Source organism: Trachurus japonicus, chromosome 21 (genome assembly GCF_045865225.1).
Source record: "Trachurus japonicus isolate A0001 chromosome 21, Traja_1.0".
Taxonomy (NCBI): Eukaryota; Metazoa; Chordata; class Actinopteri; order Carangiformes; family Carangidae; genus Trachurus; species Trachurus japonicus.
In genome coordinates, this window is record NC_140927.1 from 12,306,211 (window position 1) to 12,330,670 (window position 24,460).

The 24,460-nt window shown below is 41.3% G+C and overlaps 3 protein-coding genes across 3 annotated transcripts in view; 2 read left to right on the forward strand and 1 right to left on the reverse strand.

The window, feature by feature from the left end:
• The window catches only part of asb1 (ankyrin repeat and SOCS box containing 1), a 230,980-nt gene extending 214,477 nt beyond the window's left edge, over positions 1 to 16,503 (forward strand). The window contains exon 6 of the transcript XR_015034579.1: positions 16,490 to 16,503. The gene's annotated coding sequence lies outside the window, so the exon portion shown is untranslated. The remainder of the gene's footprint in view (positions 1 to 16,489) is intronic.
• Positions 595 to 12,374, reverse strand: LOC146964826 (lactase/phlorizin hydrolase-like). Its single transcript, XM_085764997.1, has 17 exons — positions 11,756 to 12,374; positions 11,109 to 11,173; positions 10,925 to 11,008; positions 10,742 to 10,835; positions 10,367 to 10,445; positions 7,522 to 8,206; positions 6,791 to 7,439; positions 5,061 to 6,605; positions 4,585 to 4,853; positions 4,172 to 4,462; positions 3,057 to 3,255; positions 2,605 to 2,795; positions 2,417 to 2,523; positions 2,059 to 2,190; positions 1,743 to 1,966; positions 1,347 to 1,583; positions 595 to 1,174 (listed from the first exon to the last, which is right to left on the reverse strand). The coding sequence occupies exons 1-17, from the start codon at positions 12,357 to 12,359 to the stop codon at positions 927 to 929; spliced, it is 5,703 nt and encodes a 1,900-aa protein (XP_085621123.1). The 5' UTR covers positions 12,360 to 12,374; the 3' UTR covers positions 595 to 926.
• Positions 13,295 to 23,260, forward strand: LOC146964827 (lactase/phlorizin hydrolase-like). Its single transcript, XM_085764309.1, has 17 exons — positions 13,295 to 13,926; positions 14,349 to 14,419; positions 15,133 to 15,210; positions 15,306 to 15,399; positions 16,231 to 16,315; positions 16,417 to 17,089; positions 17,172 to 17,820; positions 18,029 to 19,573; positions 19,659 to 19,927; positions 20,025 to 20,315; positions 20,431 to 20,629; positions 20,773 to 20,975; positions 21,102 to 21,208; positions 21,322 to 21,453; positions 21,610 to 21,833; positions 21,971 to 22,207; positions 22,673 to 23,260. Exons 1-17 carry the CDS (start codon positions 13,317 to 13,319, stop codon positions 22,882 to 22,884), a joined length of 5,679 nt encoding a protein of 1,892 aa, XP_085620435.1. The 5' UTR covers positions 13,295 to 13,316; the 3' UTR covers positions 22,885 to 23,260.
• The last annotated feature ends 1,200 nt before the right edge of the window (positions 23,261 to 24,460 follow it).

Below are 24,460 nucleotides of genomic sequence, written 5' to 3' on the forward strand. Positions count from 1 at the left end.
AGAGCAGAGAGGATGTGCAGTTGCCCTGCTAACCCCTTAGTCAAAGACGAGCTGTTTGTGTGGATCATGTTATTGAGTGGGAAAGACATGCAGGGTCTTATCTGAATGGTTCCTTTGCGCCTCTGACTATTCCTTTTTTTTATGCTAACAGAGGCAAACAAAAGCCCAGAGGTGTCGGTTTGTGTCCTGAAATCTGGTGGTTTAACAATCCCCAGCACACATACAGCTAAGTTCAGGAGGGCGCTGATGGAAGGGCTTTGTTTATTAATCATTTTGATTCAAAATTAATACTCCCTGCTGATTATGGGATTATGTTACATGTTTCTTTCTGTCTTTTGCATTTAACTTTACCAGTTGATAACATTATTAACCTTAGTTTTGTTTCACTTACATTTAGGCTAATATTTAAAAGTGTGAAACTGCTACATGTCGAAGCAAAACTGTCACAGTCAGTGTGTACACAAATTGATTTACTGGCGCCATCAAGAGGCCATTCGTTGACACTGACACATACATCTGAAAGCACTACAGATTTGGTCTTTATTTCACAGTATAAATAGTGTAAACACTGAAGTTGAACTTAACACTACACTGACTGAAGCAAGATATAATCAATAATCCATCAGGACAGAAACTGTTGGAAGTAAAGAAACTATATTTCAACTGAGAAACTATAGATCTTTTCACATTCACATTCAACAATGTATTTTTTTTTTTTTTTTGGTAAAACAAATACAACATATAATTAATTCCTTATAATGACCTTATAATGGCTTTAACCAAGTTTTATAAGACATCTCATTCTGCTTGGAATCTACTTCTTTGAACAGGAAACATTAAAAAGATGAACTCATGAGGAACTGAATATCTGGAATTAGATCGTTCTTGGATGCTGGTACAGATTTGACTTCTTTTCCAAACCTTCCTCACATCCTCTCCATTTTAACAGCATCTACAGCTGCTCTCTTAAACTTCCTCTTTGTTTTCAGGAGCCCATACACAACAAAAATGATCCCTAGTGCACTTAGAATAAGAAGCACAAAGATGACATAAAGGGCCACTTCGGCATCATGAGGTGACAGCTCCAGACCCAGGAAGTCCACCACGTTCAGAGGAAGAACAGGGGTAGTTGTGTGAAACGTGGTCTCAGGGGTCATTGTGGGGGCAGTTGTAGCTGTTGCAACACAGGAACAGGATGTAGGGCAATTCTGTTAATTTTCCCATTTTTAAGGCAATATTTACATTTGGGTAAGCATCAGTTTAAAAGTGTACATTTGTTTCCACAGTGTACAAATTGTGTGCTGTTGCAACTGTTTTTTGAATGTATGAACTTAGCATTACGTTACCTTCAGAATCAGGGTTCAAACACTCATGGGGCCCGAGTGCCGGGTCTGGGAAGCCATTGCAGGTGATGATAGAGGCGTAGCGTGAGGCGGAATTTTTAGGGATGCGAGGAAGTGTGGGGTCAGAGCGGTTCACAAAGAAAAGTCCAAATCGCTCAGAGTAGCCTGCAGCCCACTCAAAGTTATCCATTAACGACCAGGCTGTGTAGCCTCTCAGATCGACTCCATCCACAACATAGGCTAAAAGACATTAATGACAACAATGACTGCATAGGAAATGCATGTACATACATACATACATACATACAGTAAATAATTAGGATAATTATTTGCTCATATGCCACAATAATGTATTTGTCACTGGGATTTTTTTATTCAAATATTTAGTGGCTATGGTACCTTTCAGGGCCTGGTTAATGTAATTCTCATAATAATGTCTTCTGTGGATGTCATTCAAGTCCACTTCTCCTCTTTCTGAGACCCCATTCTCTGTTACATAGATGGGTGGGTTTCCATATTCATCCTTAATAAACTTGAGGATTTTCCTGAATCCAAATGGAGTGATCTTCAACCAGAAGGAACCAGTTTCAATCCAGGTGCGGTCATGTGTGGTTTTAGTACCCCTGGGTATTAAATTGGATATTTTATTTTGTTATCTGTTAAACAAGCAAATGGACAAAGATTTTCAAGGTGTCTTTCTTTAATCCAAGCATACCTGTCACCTTCATAGTCCTGTTGATTTCCCAAATTGACAGGGGATGAAAGAACTGTGGTGTAATGGTTAAAGCCAAAGTAATCATGAGTCCCTTTGATCCTCTTGATTTCCTCAGGAGTGAACTCAGGAAGCCTGTGTCAGAGAGAAGCCTTGATGATAATTAGTGTTGTTCTCCCAGTCCTTACACCCCAAAACATTTGTCTGTCACTCTAAATTAAATGAAGCAAACCACAAATAAAACTAGTTGTGGGATTTTATATAGAGCATATCCGAATGTGTTAACTGGTTGAATACAAATTTCTTTAGTATCTGTATGCCTCACTAACATACTTCCATTTGATAGAACAAAATTCATTACCGTGATTGTGGGAGACCTGCAGCAAGGCTTCTTTTGCGAATAATTGTTTTCATTAAGTCAGGATAATCACCATTGAAGATGGGATGGGCAAACCAGCCAATGAAGAACTGCAGAATAAATCATGTTATATGATACACTAAAAAGCGGCTTAGTCTCCACTGTTAGTACATTTCTGGACATGTGTTTACCTGCAAGTAGCGTCTGGCTGCGTCCACATCCTCCTGCTTGTATGGGTTCTGTGGCTCCACCCAATCAGAATTAATGGTAATAGAGATGAGGCCACCTTGCGATGCACGGTACTTGTCATTGTACAGATGCCAAGCCTCAGCATGAGCCTTGATTAGGTTGTGAGCTGCCATGTACTGCTTACCCACAACTCCTGAAAGATTCAAGGCATTAATGTTAATGTTATCATACAGTGGAAGGACATTACAACCATGTGCTGGATACGCTTCTTTTTTATGTTTTAGAATTCTTAATGGGGTCTAAAAGTTGAACTAAAAACCTTTGCTGAGTAGTAATATTGTATTGAGGGGTACTCAGTGAGTACCCCTCAATACAATATTTTTTACTCTGATTTCTTTTTAAAGAAACCCCACAGATTTTGCCCCAGTCAAAGGAAGTACCTCAACCACATTACCTGGAGCAAAGGTACCATATCCATAACCAAGGTTTGCCACAATGTATGGTTCATTTAAGGTGATCCAGAACTTCACTCGGCTTCCAAGTCGGCTGAATAAAACATCAGCATAATCTCTAAATCTGTCTACAATGGTTTCATTCTCCCAGCCCCCTACTTTCTGTAGGGCCAGGGGAAGATCCCAGTGGTATAGTGTAACCTGAAAAGAAAAGGGAGGAAAATGTTTACTATATACGGTATGCACTTTAAAGGGACAATATGTGACATTTACCCCCATCTAGCGGTGCGGTTGCATGTCGGCACGTATTCTTGCTGTTGCGTTTACGTAAACTCGGGCAGAAGTCAGAAAAACAACACACGCTGCATGTATCAGGATAAACAAGCCTCTATGTAAACAAACGGTCCGCCAGCACGAGGCAAAACAATACAGGCGTGACAATATGTTGTCATGGCGATGTCGTATTGTTTACCTGACCCACGTTTTACCGGCTTTCTCTCGTCGAGTAAAATAACATCCAGTCGGTTTGCCGACGGGGTCACTCACGGTGTCATTCAGGTGTCTGACTGCACCTGAAGGCAACACCAGTGCCTCCGTCCTTCCTCACACTAGCCTACACGGTGGTGACAGTTTTAACAGGCGCTGTCTGGAAAACTTTCTCCCCGAGCCGAGAAGCTCCGGCGGCCCGAGTTTGTGGTTACTGACGGCCACGGTGACACTGAACGTAAAACATGGCGATTCAACATGGCAGAGAAGGTTTGGTGAACCCCCCCCTGTATGTTTGTAACGACTTGTAACATCTCATTCTAAGGTACGAGAAAGCGCTCGTTTGTATGCGGGCGCGATTCCACTTCAGTGAAATACGTATTTATGAAAGCGATATTTGATTTTTGTCAATAAAAAGCCAATAAAGTCCCATACTGTCCCTTTAAAGACAGGTGGAATTTTTAGCTTTGGGTATAAAATAATAATAATAATTTTCAACAGCATGCACTGCTGATGTTTTGATACTACTACCTTCAAAGTCATGAATCTTATATCTTATATCCTACATGAGAATGATTATCATATTTAACTGAATGTCTGATACCTTAATATCAACAACAAAACTGCCTACCTGTGGCTGAATATTAGCAGCTTCCAAGGCATCCAGTAATTTGTGGTAGTAGCTCAAACCAGCTTCATTGATGTGGTTGTTGGTGCCATCAGGAAGCACCCTGGGCCAGGATACAGAGAAGCGATAGTCGGATACCTTCAACTTCTTTAGCACTTCTACATCCTTGTCAATCTTGTTGTAGCTATCACAAGCGATATCACCATTGTCACTGTTGGCCACTCTCAAAGGAGTATGGGCAAACATGTCCCAAATACTCAAACCCTTTCCATGGGTTCTCCAGCTTCCTTCGATCTGAAGTGCAAGAAAACTAATACTTTAGTACCAGCCATGGGAAACACTCAAGTAGCACTGAAAGATACCCCAAAGCACACTCTGTGTGACCTGATCTTCACCATATGCTGGTATTACCTCACCTGATAAGAAGCACTTGCTGTACTCCAGTTAAAGGTTTTGGGAAAGTGTCCATAAAGCACCCTCTCATCATCTGGTAATGGGAAGCCATTGTCTCTCATGACCTGGTAATAATAGTGAGCTGATCGTTTGGGTGTTCTTGGCCTGTTTGGGTTGGTGAAGTCCACATGGTGTAACCCAAATCCAACTTTGTAACCACTAAGCCACTCAAACGAATCCATGAGAGATGTTGCAATGTATCCTTTCACCTTTACACCATCAAGATTCTGAGCTGTATATAGTAGGATGATAATAAATTAAAAGAGTTGAAATTTGTGGATATTGTACATTTTGTTTTGTATAATGCCATAAAATATGGTGACTGATATAAGTGATCAATAATTGTACATCTTATTGTATTTCTATCATATGATTTAATGATCTAATAATCTAATCTAATCTGATCTGATCTGATCTAATAATTGATGTTTGCACTCACCTTTTAAAACCTCATCAACATAGGTCTTGTAGTAAAACACTCTGTCTGTGTCATCCACTGTGGTCTTCGAGTCTGTAGCTACTCCATTTTCAGTTATGTAAATCTCTTGATCTCCATACTCCTCTTTGATCCAGTTAAGGAGTCTTCTCAAGCCCCATGCTACAGCTCTTTGGTTACTGATGGCAGTAGTAGGTGAATCACCTTCCTCTGCTTCAGAGAAATCAAGGTCATATTTATAAGATTGAGGGGAAAGTCTCATGGTAGAATGGCTCACTATCTTCGTAGTGTAGTGATTTACACAGAAAACATCAGCAGTTCCCCTGATGAAGCGCTTTTCTTCTTCAGTGAAGAAAGGTAGTCTTGACTGTGAAAGACCTTGGAGTTCACTTTTGTTTCCAACTTGCCACTTCATTGCATCAGGATAGTCACCATTCTTGAAAATAGGATGAGCAAACCAGCCCAGTTTGAACTGCAGAGCACGGTCAGCAGCCACCACTTCTCTGGGAACATCAACATCTTTAGGTTCAATCCAATCAGCATTGAGGGCAATGGATACTAGTCCGCCTTGGGATTTGCGATACATATCATCATATGTGTGGTAGGCTTGGGCGTGAGCTTTAATCAGGTTGTGGGCAACTCTGTACGGTGCAACTCCTGGATTTTTAACATTTGGTGGAATCTCTCCAAGTCCATATCCTGACCATGCAATTGTGTAAGGCTGGTTGAAGGTCATCCAAAATTTCACTCTGTCTCCAAAAGTGGCAAAGCAGAAGTCACAAAAGTCATTGAAAATGTTAATCATGTCTACATTGTCCCATCCACCAACGTTCTGCAAAGCTTGGGGGAGGTCCCAATGATAAAGTGTCACCATAGGAGTAATGTTATGTGCTACAAGGCCATCAATGAGTCTGTTGTAGTAGTCAACACCTTTCTGGTTCAGTGAGGTACGTCGACCATCAGGAAAGATCCTGGACCAGGACAGAGAGAATCTGTACGACTTTACCCTCAGAGCTCGTAACATGTAGAGGTCTTCATCAAGTCTGTGGTAGCTGTCACAGGCCACATCTCCGTTGGCCATGCTGCCAGGTTTATGAGTGAATGTATCCCAGATGCTGGGCCCCTTCCCATCTGCATTCCAGGCACCTTCAATCTGATAAGCCGATGATGATACCCCCCAACTGAAGCCTTGTGGGAAGGTACCATGGTGGTAGAGTTTTCTGTGGAATTTGGTTTGCTTCGAGAACTTCCTCCAGACATCCTTGGCGTGTGATGGCACAGCAGAGGGTGGTAATGAAGAAATTTTATTTGACCTCATGTTTTGCACTTCTGGTGTATCAAAGAATTTTTTTTTGGAATCAAAACCATTTTTCTCAATGACTTGAGAGTAAAAGTAGGCAGACTGCTTTGGAGTCCTGGGTCTGTCAGGCAGATCAAAGTTGACATGGTGGAGTCCAAACCGTTCGCTATAGCCTTGTGGACCCTCAAAGCCATCCATGAGTGACTGGACAGTAAACCTCTGGACATTTACTCCATCCAAATGTATAGCTGTTGAGAGAATAAAGACACTGAGCCACTAAAACTCATTTACATTCTATGACAAGGCATCAAGGCAAAAAAGACATAATCTGTTATTCAAAAGGTACAACACTAAAACACAATAATTCAATTTAACCTTGATTTGTCTAAAATGTTAATAAAACAAACTTTGGTGTCAACTCCCAACAACATACCTTTCAGGGCCTCATTGATGTAGCTCCTCATGTAATCTATTCTGCTTGTATCATTAAAAACATCAACACTGTGCTCAGTGGGCATCCCATTCCCAGTTATATGGATAGGCACTTTGCTAACATTCACATATTCTGTGGAAATGTAGTTCAGGAGCCTTCGGAGACCCCATGGTGTTGAATATATCCAGTCAGAAGCTGTCAATGACCATGATGGGTCTTTATGTGCCTGGAAGTCACCAACCCCCTGAGGACCAGGGGTGCAGCCTCCATCACTGTTTTTAACCAAACGGGAGGTATAGTGGTTTAACCCTAAGAAGTCAGCTGTGCCTTGTATCCTCTTTCTCTCTTCAGGAGTGAAAACTGGAAGTCTTGCAGGCTCAGAGCTGGGACACTTTCTTCTTTTCTCTTCAACTTGAGTCTTGAGTGCTGCAGGATAATCTCCATCTACAAAAATTGGATGTGCAAACCAGCCCAGCATGAACTGCAGGTAGCGATCAGCAGCTGCTATGTCTTCAGGTCTGGATGAGTTCATGGGTTCAGCCCAGTCAGAGTTCAATGCAATGCCCACTTTTCCTCCTTGTTTCATCCGGTACTTGTCATTGTAGACATGCCAGGCCTCAGCATGGGACTTAAGTATATTGTGAGTGACCTAAGAAGGCAAAACAACTGAGTCCACCAGAATGACAATGAAACAGTGTATAGTTAGATTAAATCAATGAAATTCATCTCACCTCATATGATGCAACTACATAGTCCTTTACTCCAGGGGGATGTTCACCAGTGCCATAGCCAGCATGGCTCACTACCCAGGGGCTACTGAATGTGTTCCAAGTCCTGACCCTGTCTCCAAATCTGGAGAAGCAATAGTCTGCATAGTCCTTGAAGGCTTCAATAATGGAAGTGTTGGTCCATCCTCCATAGTCCTGGAGTGCTTGAGGCAGATCCCAGTGGTAGAGAGTGACAACAGGCTGTATACCAGATTCTATGAGTGCATTGATCAGATTATCATAGTAGAGAGCCCCTTTCTCTGACTGGCTGCCTCTGTGGCCTGAGGGGAATACACGAGCCCAGGAGATGGAAAACTGGAATGTGTTCACATGAAGACCTCTCAGGAGGTAGACGTCAAAATCGGCTTTGTGAAAACTGTCACAAGCTACACCAGCTGTCTGATTTGCAAAGGCCAGACCTTTGTCACCAAAGCGGTCCCAAATGGTCTCTCCCTTCCCACCTTCTGACCAACCACCTTCAACCTTGAAGGACTCACTGGAGGTGGCCCATTGGAAGTCATGAGGGAAGGATTCATTGAGGAAAGCATCTCGCTCAGATGAGGTCATGGTGGCAAAACTGCTCCATGTTTTGCAATAGGCCATGGAACATGATGATGTTAGAAGATTGTTTCGGTTGGAGGTAACATACCTTTAATGTCATTGCATCAAAAAAAGAGAATAAGAAGATGAAATTGAGATCAGCTGGGGATATCAAATCCCAGCTCATCTCTAGCCTAATGGTGCGTTCCAGGCAACCCGTAACTCGTGTTTTTCCGACTTGTTCCTATGGTTACCTGTTAGAACGTTGTCACAGCCTCGTCAAACTCAAACTCGTAACTTCCCACCTGTGAACTCGTACTAGATCAATCTACTCCCAGTTCCAAGTTAGTAACCCGTAACTTGCCTGGAACGCTACAAACTCGTAACTGGTGACTTGAAGTCGTGACTTACGGGTTCAAAAGCCTGCCTGGAACGCACCATAAGAGTGGAGAATCAATTTACAAATTCATCCTTCAATTTAAATTTTCACACATATGGGTACACAGAGATCCTCACAGATTTCAGATCTTCAGACAGATAATTTCTATTCTCAGGAAAAACAAGCAGTCTATATTGCTGCCTAAGCCTCACTATAGCCGTTTTTCCACTAAAATTAGCGGGTCGACGCGGGTTTTTTAAACGCGGGTCGACCCGCTAACAATCGGCATTTGGCCCCTTTCCCATTGACCAAAATGAGCCGAGTCTGCCCCCCCGCTGGGGGATCAGACAGAGCATAAACCAGTCGCCCCACTCTCATCCGCGGTGCAAGAAACACACAGTGTCATGCCACAGCTGCCCGCCGCGGAATGTCTGTCCGCCGAGGCAGACGAGGCAACTGGCCGACCTGCGGAGCACCAGGACCACGGAGGACAACAAGTCTGCCGCGGCCATATGACGGACGTCCGCGACACAACACGTCAGTTAAACAGACTGTCGCTTCTTTTCTTTTTTTCAATCGTTTTTGGTCAGTGTTGTTTGATCTTTTGATCCCAGTCTCGAATGAGAGCAGAGCGGAGCAGAGCTTTGTTTTGGTACGTGATAAGAGACGCGACCGGCGCGATGACGTGGCCACACGTAACGCTCAGCGTCATCACGTAAATTAGCGGGTTGACCCGGGTCTGGCGTTCCCACTGCAAGCCGATTGGAGCCGAGCCGATTAAAGGCGATTTTAACCCGCGTCGCTTGCCGAGTCGTTTGACCCACGTTGACGCGGGTCGACGCGGCTCGGTGCGCCTTTCCCACTGCCACTAAAAGCCGATTGTTAGCGGGTTTAAACGGGTTTTTTGACCAGTGGGAAAGGGGTATAAAACACCAGGACACAATTTTCACAGTTTGGGTACTGTATAGAAACAGTATGAAGCACATTGCTCTTGCTGTTCAGGTCACTACTTCATTATTTTGTAAAAGACATCTAGGATTTTGAAAACTAAACTGTATCATCTGGCTGTAAATGACATTACATTTTAGTCTGTTTTTAACTTTAAAAAAATCATCATATAATCACAATGACAACAAATTATAAAGCATCATTATTTGTAAACAAAATGTGTCACCCTGACCCAAGACTGTATTAAAGTGTAGAACCAAACATATACATTTTATGCCCCCTCTGTTGTAACTCCACATCTCAGCGCTCACTTTGGGCATAATGAGTTGTGTTACCTCCTATTTGCATGTTCATATGCCAACTATTAAAGGTCCAGTGTGTAAAATGGGGGGGGGGACTGTGACCTCTAGCGTTCAGATTCTAGATTGCAGCACTCAACCTCCTGTCGGCAAAGTGATGGTGGCCTCCAAGGACAAAAAAAACATGACTGGGAGTATTTCAGGAGCATCGTGCGAAGAGGTGAAGCTCTGAACCATATTACGATATATGTGTTATTTCCTCCTCCTTCTTCTTTTCTTCCGCCTTCTTCTTCATTGGTTTATTTATGCATGCAAAACTCGTGAAACGCACTCTCTGGCTAGCTGGATTTTCCGGTCAGGCTGCTGTACATACATGGTGGCGCAAGATGGCAACAAAAACAAGACCTTTGCTATATAAAAGAAAAACAAAAAAATATTTTATAGCAATTATACAATATATTTATGGGTAGTATATTCAAATTTTGCCTTTCCTAATATTACACACTGGACCTTTAATATTGAATTATGAACTCCCTATATGTGTGTTTTTTGCTTCACAAATTAGAATATCACAGATGAGCATGCAAAAATTTGCGGCACAGTATATTGTAGATATCATGACTTTCTAAATTAATTACCATACCTTTTTGTATTGGAGTTAGCTGGACGTAACATATCCACCATGTCAAACCCTATTACATTTCCATCAGCATCACTCAATGCTGTAAAAGATTAGTATAAGATTGTATTAGAAATATCATTTATTAAATCCATGGGATCTTTAACATTATCATATTAGAATTCATCACTCCTTTTTTTTAACCTTTTTCCATGGCATTGCATAACAATTGTAGGTAATTGTTAATCTACTCTGCATTAAATGTCTGAACTACTACAAACATTACTATACAACATAATATAATTACAAGCAAGGGAAATTCCATTGATCTGTTGTATGACTTAATTTGGTACTTAATGTTTTAACGATGAAGATTGTGACTATTAATCAAAAAAATACCTTTTAATACCTCAGGATCTGACAGGAAGCGATCAGGAGCACAGTTATTGATGTTCACCTCATAAAAGAGTACTGGCTTCCTTCCACAACTTCCCTAAGAAAGCAGAAATATTCAGTGTATGTAAAACATGATGAAGACAGTCATTATTTACCACCTATGAGAGAGAAAACTGTGCTATGTACCATGACAGTTCGCAGCTCCTGAGCCAGGCTTTGTCCATTGGTGCAGTCATATTGAACTTTGATTGACAGGAAATCTAGATACCCCTGAAAGACAGATGCATGTGTGTTTTTTTTGAAAGAGCTTCATCTCTTAGAGGAACTTTTCTCTTAACAGTTTATATTTGATGCAACAGTGTGATCTCACCAGTTGTTGGGTGTTACAGATTATTGGGATTTCACTGCCCTTTACTCCAACTGATACTTGTCCATCTGCAAAAATTATTATTTGAATTCAGTTATTAATTTACCTTCTCCAGTGAGACAGAGTTCAACCCCCACCCCACCCACTGCATCACTTCATCCTCCTTATCATTACCTTTGGCACTTAAGCTAAATATGCAGATATCTAGATATTATCTCAACACGCGCTGTCATAATCACTGTGCATCTAATAAAGCTGGACAATTAGCTCAGCAGAAGATGACTTTAATCACTGGGGGTGTCAGTTAATCTCTAAACTAAGATAAATTAGTAAAACTTGTGAAATGTGCAGTAAATGTTGTGAGATCCTCATTTTGCAGTTTCTTGCATTTGCTTGTTTTTGAGGCTCCACTGATGCATTGGAAACAAGCACAACATTTGAGACACAAAGTAAAAACAATAGCATAAGAGGTTTCAAGAATTTGCACATTATTTTCTCGTGCACTTTTTAAATAATGAATGAGCAGATGTTTTTCTTTTTTGCGAAATAATATCTTTCCCATTCCAAACAGAAAAAAAAAAACATTTATGTTCAGCTTTCTAATTCTGTTATCCAAGTCTTGCACATTACAAGAAATACCCATCTCCTACCTTTCCCAGGAAACAGCTGGTAGTAACGGCGATAGATCCTGGTGTGTTCATTGAGAGCATTTTGCAGCTCAGCGCCCTTCAGCTCATCCAGACTGCTCAGTGTGACCCAGGAGTCTGCCAGTGCTCCAAACTCCCCAAACACAAACTCTGCATACTGCTGGAACATGTCCACCAGCTCCTGGCTCTCCCAGCCTCCGTACCTTGATCTCAGGGCGACTGGCACTGTGGAGTCATGAAGAACAACCAGAGGCTGAAGGCCCACCTCCAGCAGCTCTCTCAGCAGGGTCTGGTAACAGGAGACCACAGCCTGTTGGGGCTGGCTGGGGAGGCCTGTAGGTAGAAGCTGAGCCCATGACAGCGGCACTTTGAAATGGGTCACCCCTCTGCTCTGGAGGTGCTCAAAGTACTGTCTAGAACCAGGAGGCAGAGGATGACTGCAGTCAAATGGGTCCAGCAATGACCCAGATGGTTTTCCATTCAGACCTTTCACCTGCTCATTGGTCAAGGGACCTACAAGAAACATGGCCTCAGTGTCATGTTCCTGTGACATGCACCCACACAGAGTAAACACACACAGAAGGAGAAGTTTCCCCAGTAGCGACATATTGTCAGCATGAGGGGAAGTGATTAAGCCCTTAGGTAGCTAAGCTTTTATAGTGGTCCTGTCTCAGTCAAAGCAGTGTTTCATCACTATGTATAGTGGGATCATCATGCTTTATGGTGTGTTTGGTAAGAGTGGTCACAGCCTTGAAAGCTTCAGATAAAACACAAAGGGTCAAAAAGGAGGCAATTGAGATTTATGATGAGCAGTGACAAAAATATGTGTAAAGGTCAAGAAAAAAATACTGAAAAAAAAAAAGAAAAAAGAAGTGTAACATTGACTGTCCATGGAGTGACAAGCAAGGCAGTAAGTCTTATGATATTATATTCAGGCACAAGAGCTCTGCCGCAAATCATTTCTAACAATAAACATTATAGTTAACTTTTTTTTTTTTTTTGCACTGCACAAAAATTGATTTTCAGATATTTCAAATATTTTTATTCCAGCATATGATAGGGTAGTGAAATGTATTAAACTTGCTATCCAACTTGTACCTTAAGTGTCCAAGGTGGGTATTGCACAAGGTTACTTTGGGTCATTTATTTTAACACTAAAGGGTTGTTTTGTGTTTTGAAGCAAAAGTGTTGCGAAACGCCTGGTTTAATGAATCAATGATGTCCTTCAGCTGCTTGCAGGATGTATAGGTGCAGCGTGTTCAAAATACACTGTTTTCAATCTAGTAAATTCATCTCTAAAAACAGAATAATATGTTTAAAAAGCTGGTTGCAGGTGCATATTTAATGGCCTGGAAACACAGGCAAAAGTGAGATGCAGTAATTGCTTGACATGTGAGTCCAGAGTCTTCTGACTATCACGCAGCTGCAGTAAAACACTATAAATTGCACCACTTAGATGTGATATTGATCTCAATTGTGTAATAATGCAATAACAAGAAAACATAATTGATTTAAAGAGCATGGCTATCGGTTGATAATATCAGTCCATCCTTTTCAAGCCACAATGAAGAACCTGTTGTGGGTTGCTGTGTGGCTGTGTGTCCTGTGTTTATACGGGGGCTGGAGCAGCAGGTTGAAGGGACAGGAGGACTTTATGCTTCTTGCTGGTCCTCTGAAAAAACAACTGGAGAAAAGCTCAGATAGTGGAGCGGATGATGCCTTTGACTGCAGTCATCCTCTGCCTCCTGGTTCTAGACAGTACTTTGAGCACCTCCAGAGCAGAGGGGTGACCCACTTCAAAGTGCCGCTGTCATGGGCTCAGCTTCTGCCTACAGGCCTCCCCAGCCAGCCCCAACAGGCTGTGGTCTCCTGTTACCAGACCCTGCTGAGAGAGCTGCTGGAGGTGGGCCTTCAGCCTCTGGTTGTTCTTCATGACTCCACAGTGCCAGTCGCCCTGAGATCGAGGTACGGAGGCTGGGAGAGCCAGGAGCTGGTGGACATGTTCCAGCAGTATGCAGAGTTTGCCTTTCAGGAATTCGGAGCACTGGCAAAATCATGGGTCACACTGAGTGACTTGGATGATGTACTATGGCATGACTTGGATTCTCTGCAAAATGTCCTCCAGCTCAGCAGGAACCTTTACCAGCTTTACCATGAGAGGTTTCCTGACACAGGTAGGTAATACCAACAGCACAAGAGAAAATGGTTACATTTATAATTTACCAATTTAGTTCATATCTATCATGGACATATGCTGTTTTTTTGCAGTAAGAGTGAAATTTGACCAACAGTTATAAATACTTTGAAAATTCAGAATGTTTAATCATCAACTTGAAAATTATGATTTCTTTACAACCAGCTGATACCAAAACCCTTCACACCATTAGATTAACACGTGTGCAGATTACATGTGTAGATTATCATGCTCATATCAGCAATTATTGTTGTTGAGATCAATAAAACAAAATAGTGTTTTTATGCTAAGGTAAAAGGAAACTCCAGTCTACCACAGGTGTCACCTGGTGGAAATCCTATTCATTTGTGTTTGGTCCTTAAATTAAGTTGTGTTAAAAGTGTCTTGCTCATATGTTCACAGGGAGACATCTGTCAGTTGGGCTGAGATCGAGAAATGAGGCTGTTCTGTCTCAGATTAAAGCCACAACAGTAGTAAGATACTTCTTCTGTTCTCTTTTGAACTTTCACCTTCCGTTACATAACACAGATCAGGGATTAATCAAATATTTGAACATAGTTCAGCAACATGCAAGACAAGACAAGAGCATTTTTGCATATTTTTGTGAATGTTCTGTTGATCTTGGAATCTCCCCATATTAATGGAAACAATTGTCTTATGAACAGCAACTCATTTCTTTTCAATTTCTTCATTAACTGAAGACCTCAGGGGAAATCACTGCAGGACAAATTGCTTTCTACCCACAAATAGTCATCCCAGGGGTGCACTTTAATTCATTTTTGATAAGTTAAACTTTAAAAACCAGCAGTTATCTGGTTGTCAGATCTCAGAGAAGAATCAGTGTGGTGATGTGAAGCTCCCACTATAAACAATTCAACTTTTTTCTCATTAGATTTTTCCAACAGTAGGACTTCAGTCACTTCAGTACACTTGCCTGCCTCTGCCCTCTTGTGGACATGAATCGTAATAACAACTCCCTGAGTGTTAACTGGGGTCAGACCCATTCACTGTGTTTTACATGGACAGAAATTAAGTCTCTGTGCACCTGTCCATAATGTTTCCCTGCACTGCTGTTATTGCCTGCTGTGCAGCTTCCAACTGGCATTTTCCTTGTAAACAAAAAAAAAAAACAGATTAAATGACAGGAGTGTGATAACAGACAACTGTGTATCCCCTCCCCAAACAGATGGATTTCGTGTCAGTTCATATTGAATACAACTGTGCCTCCACTTCAGACTTTGCAAAGGAACTCAAAACCTTACAGGTACAGTGAACATTAAAATGTGTCTTTTTGCTTTGTATTTCATAACTTATATTGCTACCAGACTGCAACCGTATGCATCTTATATTACGTTGTAGATGTCCACTCAGAACTTGCTGATTCTGATATACAAGGTGACTTTGCAAGAATGTTCCTACAGTCAGCACCAGCTCCTTGGTGATTTCCTGCAAGGTAAAGTCAGTACAGCTCACCTAATATTGCTATTTTTGCATATAACATATGATAAGGGAAACACTATGCTTTTACCACCACCACTACTACTACTAGTACTACTACTACTAGAACTCTTTACAAGTCTTTACAGAATATTTCTTATCTAAATAGTGTAAATTAATGCAAAGCTTCTGACTAGTACCCGTTTCTCTGTGTTCTCTGACAGTCAAACAGAATAATACATATACGTAAGCAAAAGCTATTAAATGACAATTCTTCTTGAAACATTAAGCATGCCTGTGGCTCTCATATCACTCAATATTGCACTAAATTACACCGTGTTAAGGTGGAAACACAACAACACAATAAATGCAGTTAATCCAGCTAAAAGTATGGCAAAACATCATGAGGATAACAACACAATCTGCCTCTGTGTTTTGAACAACCAAAATAAGATAACAACTAAGGCTAGCAAGTTGTAAAGTGCAATATCATAAACATTTACAGTACAATAATCATGAAGTGTTATCATATGGTAGTGATTTGTGCAAATTGTTCTTGCTATATAGGCCAATAAAGTTTTACAAGGAAAATCATGTGCCTGGTGGAGCACAGCATTGAGACTTGCTTTTCTGTTTGTGAGTTAATGCATCAAACAGAAATACTACCAATTCTACTATCAGTTACATATTGTTGAATGTAAAGATTTTCATTAAAATTGGATTGTGATAAAGAAATTTCAAAAAGTTAACAAGGAATAGAGTGGCTATGATATTTTATATTTTCCGAAAGACAACAAACATTTTGCCAATACATCTATTTGTAAAGACTAATGTCTGTGTCTCACAGTCCTGAACAACAATGACATGGATATTGTGGGATGTGATGTGAAAGACATGTTGGGTGAGCTGAACATGGAGGACATGGAGGTCAGGTAAGAGGTTATCTTAACCTGCTATTGTTCAGATTTTTCAAAGTTCAAAGTTTTTTCATGTTATTTATATTTTATGGCCTCCAATTCTCTAAACCTGACAGCATTCCAGACTACACAGGTATGACAGAGTCCAGAAACAATTACGAGAGTGTGTGGGATAAGTTCAAGTCCCAGACTACAACAGAGCGAGATGCCTTTCTCAATGAATCCTTCCCTCATGACTTCCAATGGGCCACCTCCAGTGAGTCCTTCAAGGTTGAAGGTGGTTGGTCAGAAGGTGGGAAGGGAGAGACCATTTGGGACCGCTTTGGTGACAAAGGTCTGGCCTTTGCAAATCAGACAGCTGGTGTAGCTTGTGACAGTTTTCACAAAGCCGATTTTGACGTCTACCTCCTGAGAGGTCTTCATGTGAACACATTCCAGTTTTCCATCTCCTGGGCTCGTATATTCCCCACAGGCCACAGAGGCAGCCAATCAGAGAAAGGGGCTCTCTACTATGATAAGCTCATCAATGCACTCATAGAATCTGGTATACAGCCTGTTGTCACTCTCTACCACTGGGATCTGCCTCAAGCACTCCAGGACTATGGAGGATGGACCAACACTTCCATAATTGAAGCCTTCAAGGACTATGCAGACTTCTGCTTCTCCAGATTTGGAGACAGGGTCAGGACTTGGAACACATTCAGTAGCCCCTGGGTAGTGAGCCATGCTGGCTATGGCACTGGTGAGCACCCCCCTGGAGTAAAGGACTATGTAGTTGCATCATATGAGGTGAGATGAATTTCATTGATTTAATGTAACTATACACCGTTTCATTGTCATTCTGATGGACTCAGTTGTTTTGCCTTCTTAGGTCACTCACAATATACTCAAGTCCCATGCTGAGGCCTGGCATGTCTACAATGACAAGTACCGGATGAAACAAGGAGGAAAAGTGGGCATTGCATTGAACTCTGACTGGGCTGAACCCATGAACTCATCCAGACCTGAAGACATAGCAGCTGCTGATCGCTACCTGCAGTTCATGCTGGGCTGGTTTGCACATCCAATTTTTGTAGATGGAGATTATCCTGCAGCACTCAAGACTCAAATTGAAGAGAAAAGAAGAAAGTGTCCCAGCTCTGAGCCTGCAAGACTTCCAGTTTTCACTCCTGAAGACAGAAAGAGGATACAAGGCACAGCTGACTTCTTAGGGTTAAACCACTATACCTCCTGGTTGGTCAGAAACAGTGATGGAGGCTGCACCCCTGGTCCTCAGGGGGTTGGTGACTTCCAGGCACATAAAGACCCATCATGGTCATCGACAGCTTCTGACTGGATATATTCAACACCATGGGGTCTTCGAAGGCTCCTGAACTACATTTCCACAGAATATGTGAATGTTAGCAAAGTGCCTATCCATATAACTGGGAATGGGATGCCCACTGAGCACAGTGTTGATGTTTTTAATGATACAAGCAGAATAGAGTACATGAGGAGCTACATCAATGAGGCCCTGAAAGGTATGTTGTTTGGAGTTGACACCATAGTTGCTGTTTTTTTTCTTCTTTTTTTTCACATTTTAGACAAATCAGGGTTAAATTGTGTTTGAGTGTTGTACCTTGTGAATAACAGATTATGTCTTTTTTGCTTTGACGTTTTTAAAGGACTTGTAATAGAATGTCACATTAAATGAGTTCTAGTGGCTCAGTGTCTTTATTCTCTCAACAGCTATACATTTGGATGGAGTAAATGTCCAGAGGTTTACTGTCCAGTCACTCATGGATGGCTTTGAAGGTCCACAAGGCTACAGCGAACGGTTTGGACTCCACCATGTCAACTTCGACCTGCCTGACAGACCCAGGACTCCAAAGCAGTCTGCCTACTTTTACTCTCAAGTCATTGAGAAAAATGGTTTTGCCCCCAAAAAACATTTCTTTGATACACCAGAAGTGCAAAACATGAGGTCAAATAAAATTTCTTCATTACCACCCTCTGCTGTGCCATCACACGCCAAGGATGTCTGGAGTAAATTCTCGAAGCAAACCAAATTCCACAGAAAACTCTACCACCATGGTACCTTCCCACAAGGCTTCAGTTGGGGGGTATCATCATCGGCTTATCAGATTGAAGGTGGCTGGAATGCAGATGGGAAGGGGCCCAGCATCTGGGATACATTCACTCATAAACCTGGCAGCATGGCCAACGGAGATGTGGCCTTTGACAGCTACCACAGACTTGATGAAGACCTCTACATGCTACGAGCTCTGAGGGTAAAGTCGTACAGATTCTCTCTGTCCTGGTCTAGGATCTTTCCTGATGGTCGACGTACCTCACTGAACCAGAAAGGTGTTGACTACTACAACAGACTCATTGATGGCCTTGTAGCACATAACATTACTCCAATGGTGACACTTTATCATTGGGACCTCCCCCAAGTTTTGCAGAACGTTGGTGGATGGGACAATGTAAGCATGATTAACATTTTCAATGACTTTTGTGACTTCTGCTTTGCCACTTTTGGAGACAGAGTGAAATTTTGGATGACCTTCAACCAGCCTTACACAATTGCATGGTCAGGATATGGACTTGGAGAGATTCCACCAAATGTTAAAAATCCAGGAGTTGCACCGTACAGAGTTGCCCACAACCTGATTAAAGCTCACGCCCAAGCCTACCACACATATGATGATAAGTATCGCAATTCCCAAGGCGGACTAGTATCCATTGCCCTCAATGCTGATTGGATTGAACCTGAAGATGTCGATGTTCCCAGAGAAGTGGTGGCTGCTGACCGTGCTCTGCAGTTCAAACTGGGCTGGTTTGCTCATCCTATTTTCAAGAATGGTGACTATCCTGATGCAATGAAGTGGCAAGTTGGAAATAAAAGTGAACTCCAAGGTCTTTCACAGTCAAGACTACCTTTCTTCACTGAAGAAGAAAAGCGCTTTATCAGGGGAACTGCTGATGTTTTCTGTGTAAATCACTACACTACGAAGATAGTGAGCCATTCTACCTTAAGACTTTCCCCTCAGTCTTATAAATATGACCGTGATTTCTCTGAAGCAGAGGAAGGTGATTCACCAACTACCGCCATCAGTAACCAAAGAGCTGTAGCATGGGGCTTGAGAAGACTCCTTAACTGGATCAAAGAGGAGTATGGAGATCCAGAGATTTACATAACTGAAAATGGAGTAGCTACAGACTCGAAGACCACAGTTGATGACTCTGCAAGAGTATTTTATTACAAGACCTATGTTGATGAGGCTCTCAAAGGTACACTTATATCTTTCTTAAGATTAATATGAATGATTGTCATGACTCTAAGATTTTATTTCTCTATGTTTGTGTTTGACAACAGCTTTTGACCTTGATGGTGTAAAGGTGAAAGGATACATAGCAACATCTCTCATGGATTCCTTTGAGTGGCTAAATGGTTACAAAGTTGGATTTGGGTTACACCATGTGGACTTCACCAACCCAAACAGGCCTAGGACACCCAAGTACTCAGCTCATTTCTACTACCAGGTCATAAAGGACAATGGTTTCCCCACACCAGATGATGATAAAATGCTCTACGGACAATTTCGCAAGGATTTCATTTGGAGTACTGCAACAGCTTCGTATCAGGTGAACTTTTGGCCTTTTAAATGAATCAATAGGGAACTGCTCATATTTTCCTCTCATTTTCTCTATTTCATCTCTGTTTTTCATTTACTGTTTCTAGATTGAAGGTGGTTGGAGAGAAGATGGAAAAGGTCTCAGCATCTGGGACAAGTTTGCTCACACTCCCCTCCGAGTGTTCAATGATGACGATGGGGACATTGCCTGTGACAGTTACAATAAAGTCGATGAGGATGTTGCCATATTGAAGCAACTCAAAGTGACTCATTATCGTTTCTCCATATCCTGGCCCAGGGTGCTTCCTGATGGCACCACCAAGCACATCAATGAGGCTGGACTCAACTATTACCACAGACTGGTTGATGCACTGCTTGCTGCAAACATCCAACCTCATGTATTTCTTTGTAATTCTTGTATTATATTATTATATATTCTTGTAACTAGAATCTTAAATAATGTTTACAGCAAATCGATAAAATGTGTTAAATCCTCATTTTCTTTGCTGCCAGATAACTCTCTACCACTGGGACCTTCCACAAGCTCTTCAGGATATTGGAGGCTGGGAGAATGAAACAATTATAACCAAATTCAGGGATTATGCTGACCTCATCTTTAGCCGTCTTGGGCACAAAGTGAAATTTTGGATCACCATTAACGAGCCATACAATATAGCCAATGTAGGCCATGGCTATGGAGCTGCTGCCCCAGGTATGACTATATACAGTTCTGAAACTGAATCTGTATTTTTGTAAACAAATCCATAATCTTTTTAGTCCCTTCTACACTACAGTAGCAAATTGCATACAAGTAAACAAACCTGCAAATGTGGCTATTGCTTTATGTGTGTCCAGGGATCAGTTTCCAACCTGGCACTCTGCCCTACATTGTTGGTCACAACCTGCTTAAAGCTCATGCTGAGACCTGGCACCTCTACAATGACACATACCGTGCCAAACAGAAAGGAATCATCTCCATCACCATCAACTCTGACTGGTCTGAACCAAGAAATCCCTACAAGCAAGAGGACATTGATGCCGCAAGACGTGTCGTGCAGGTACTTTTTTTTAAAATGTAGAAGTTCTTCTTCTTCTTTTGTATGCATATTCTTTTTATATTTCATTACAGACATACATGGTATGTTAGTTGGATTCTGTAATAATAATAATGTCTTCTTGTACAGTTCTATATTGGCTGGTTTGCTCATCCCGTATTTAATGGAGACTACAGTGACATGATGAAGACAATTATTCGAGAGCGAAGCTTAGCTGCTGGTCGGCCAAAATCTCGGTATTACAAAAACAATACAATTTGAAATCGAAAATTGAAGTGGACAATTTGTATACATAATATTATCTGGTTAATTTAACTATTTCATTTCTATTTAACTTAATTTCCTCTAGGCTGCCAGAGTTTTCTCCTCAAGAGATTAAAAGAATTAAGGGTACCTATGATTATTTTGGGTTCAACCATTACACCACTGTCCTTGCATTCCCTGTGGATTATGGAAACCTTCAGCACTATGATGCTGACAGGTAAACACCTACATACCCACAGTGCAGTCACCTCATGAGTTTTCCATGCGCTATTTCGTGACATAGTCCAATTGATTTCATCCCATTTTATTGTGTTTTCAACTTTAACTTCAATATACTAGAAATAATATCATGTCACAAATATAATCCTTACAGGGGTGCAGGGACAGTTGCTGATCGTACCTGGCTGGATTCAGGATCATCCTGGCTAAAGGTCTCACCATTTGGATTTCGGAAGATTTTAAACTTCATCAAGGAGGAGTATGGAAATCCGCCCATTATTATCACTGAGAATGGCATGTCAGAGCGAGGGCCTATTGACCTAAATGATGCTCACAGGAGCTACTACTATGAAAAGTACATCAACCAGGTGCTGAAAGGTAAAAAAAAAAACAACAACAACAACTTTCAAGGAATAGTTAAGAATCAAGTCAGGAAGAAAGAGACACTAACCAACAAGCTGACAGTGAAAACATGGACAGTTGCATTATAAAAGCTCTTAATTTTCTCCTTCCAGCTTACATGCTAGATGGTGTGGATATCCGTGGTTACACAGCTTGGTCATTGATGGACAACCTAGAATGGGCCACTGGCTTTTCAGAGAGATTTGGCCTTTTCTATGTCAATCGATCAGACCCTAATCTTCCCCGAGTGGCCAAGGCCTCTGTTGATGTCTACTCTACCATCATCACATGCAACGGATTCCCTGACCCTGCCTCAGGGCCCCATGAGTGTCTGAACCCCGTGCCTGAAGGTAAACTGAGTCAGAGATGTTCTGATACCAGTTCTGACTCATCTATGAGAAACTCAAGTGTACGGGGAATAAACACAATTTACACTGTGTTCCGACAGTGACAGTATAGTCTTAAACAGAATTTATGGGTTTAATCAATATATTGTGGTGTAATGATCTGCTAAACATTGAGCTGGTGTCAATAAACTGTTTATTTATTATTATTAGGTTCTTAATAAAGAGCAGGGCAACATGAAATATAACCTGTTGAAAAGCAGCTTTTAGGTGGGTTTAGTCACCTTTGGACAGAGCCAGACTATCTGCTCCCTCATGATTTTAGTCTTTCTGCTCAACTAAATCAACACAAATGATATGAGAAATGTATTGATTTATAATAATTAAACATTTTTACAATAATGACCATTTAGCGATAACACACATAAGTTCTTTTGAAAATGAATATGAGAACCTTGGTGTCATCTGCAGGAACCAGTGCACCCATCACTAGTGACACAGTGAGTTTCCTGGGAATGGAGCTCTCCATTGGTGATGCTGAGGTTGGACTGAACACCACATTTGCTCTACTGATCATCGCATTGCTTGGAGCTGTTTGTTTGTCATTTTGCTTCTTAAAGTCAAGAAAACAAATAAAGAAAAACTTGGATGTGGCAAGTTTAGACATGAAAATGAAATTTTGATTTCAACTAATCAACATACACCAAATTGTATCATTGTATGTCTGAGCTGCAACTTAAAGTAAACACAATTTTATAAAATTTCTTGTATGTCAATAAAGTTGCAATTTTAGACATGACAGGCTTCCTGTTCAAACAGTATGATCAAAAATGTTTAATTCTATTTTGCTTTTATTTATAAGATATCCAGTAAGGTAGTACTGTCTCAAGTTTCAGTTAAATGTACAATTTTCCACAAATCAACATTTGATTTTACTGCTACATCAGATCCTCTGCAACACATCTTGTCTCAGAAGCTTTGTTTTTTTGGGAACTCTTCTTCCTGTATTCAAGAGAGTGTTCTTAATGCACTTTTGCAAGACAATTAAATAATTAAAGAAATAAGGAAAACTATAAGACTGTCTGGTTTCAAAAGCATGTTCACACTCACACCTTTTAACTTTTCCAAATTTACCACCTGAGTATATATTATACACACACACACCAGATATGCCGTGGTTTATATACTGTTTTTTTATAGGGGAGCTGGAAAGTTACCAGCTCCCCTTTGAGAACACTTGGCAACCAGAAGAATCATAACCACTGTAATGCTTGCACGACAGGCTTTTAAATATAAGAGGTCCTTTTTGGCTGCCAGCTCTGTTATTTTCCAAACATACCCACCAAATATCACAGTATATACAACTAGAACTTCTGGGCCAAATAGCTGACCTTATTAAATATTTTATTATTTGTTTTCTGGCATCCACCATAGCAGCACCTTCTCCGCCTCCATAATACAATCCAGATAGTTTTTTTTTTTTATTACAAAAAAAATTGTTTATCTCTTGTTGTTGTGTTCTTAGACACACTGCCTTGATGAAAGTCTGCACTCAACATTGTGAAACAAGAGATATTGCACCATACATAGGATACTGGAGTGACTCGCAAAAGCAAGATAATTTGTGTTGTACAATAGTTTCTGTTACTCATCAGTTTGTTGTCAGGGTGTTGAAATTGTTCATGTCAGTCACATATTTGGGATTGTAACTCCATTACAACACATTGCCCTTTAAACCATACAGCTGTGTCGTCCTGAGAGGATGAAATTTAAATTGCATTCATGGTCTGGCATTAATCCTGTTGCTGAGTTGAAATCATTTCAGGAGAATGTATAGACCTTCTAAAATCATCAACACAAATGATCGTATGAGCAAACAGCACGGTAGCTGCCTGATGCCAGAAATAGGGTTGCTATCATCACCCAACTATAGCACGTCCTGTAACTGCAGGAACACATGCAAAGTTTGTCTGACATCTGCATATGACACAACCAGGATGCTCTCTGTACAGATCGTGAGTTTTATTAAACCTGTGCTTGTTTTACGCCATTGAACGCAGCCCTCTTTTAACTAGTGTAGCTTACTTTGGTATTGAAGCTTATAATCCCTGGCCCAGCCCAGCGCAGCTTCTTCTGTTGGAATCTGGAGAACCACACTTACGGGTTGGATGATCTTTGGCCGGATCAGGAAGTTGGGGTCCGGTGGGCTCTCTCCAGATCAGGTGGTGCAGGAAAAACATTGGGGCCCATCGCCCATCG

Coding starts and splice junctions, on each gene's coding strand:
- LOC146964826 (XM_085764997.1), bottom strand. CDS start 12,359: ATGTCGCTACTGGGGAAACTTCTCCTTCTGTGTGTGTTTACTCTGTGT. Junction 3,256..4,171: donor CTGCTAATATTCAGCCACAG/GTAGGCAGTTTT, acceptor TTTTCTTTTCAG/GTTACACTATACCACTGGGA. Junction 1,967..2,058: donor CAGGACTATGAAGGTGACAG/GTATGCTTGGAT, acceptor TTTAATACCCAG/GGGTACTAAAACCACACATG.
- LOC146964827 (XM_085764309.1), top strand. CDS start 13,317: ATGAAGAACCTGTTGTGGGTTGCTGTGTGGCTGTGTGTCCTGTGTTTA. Junction 20,976..21,101: donor CCGCAAGACGTGTCGTGCAG/GTACTTTTTTTT, acceptor CTTCTTGTACAG/TTCTATATTGGCTGGTTTGC. Junction 21,454..21,609: donor CAGCACTATGATGCTGACAG/GTAAACACCTAC, acceptor TAATCCTTACAG/GGGTGCAGGGACAGTTGCTG.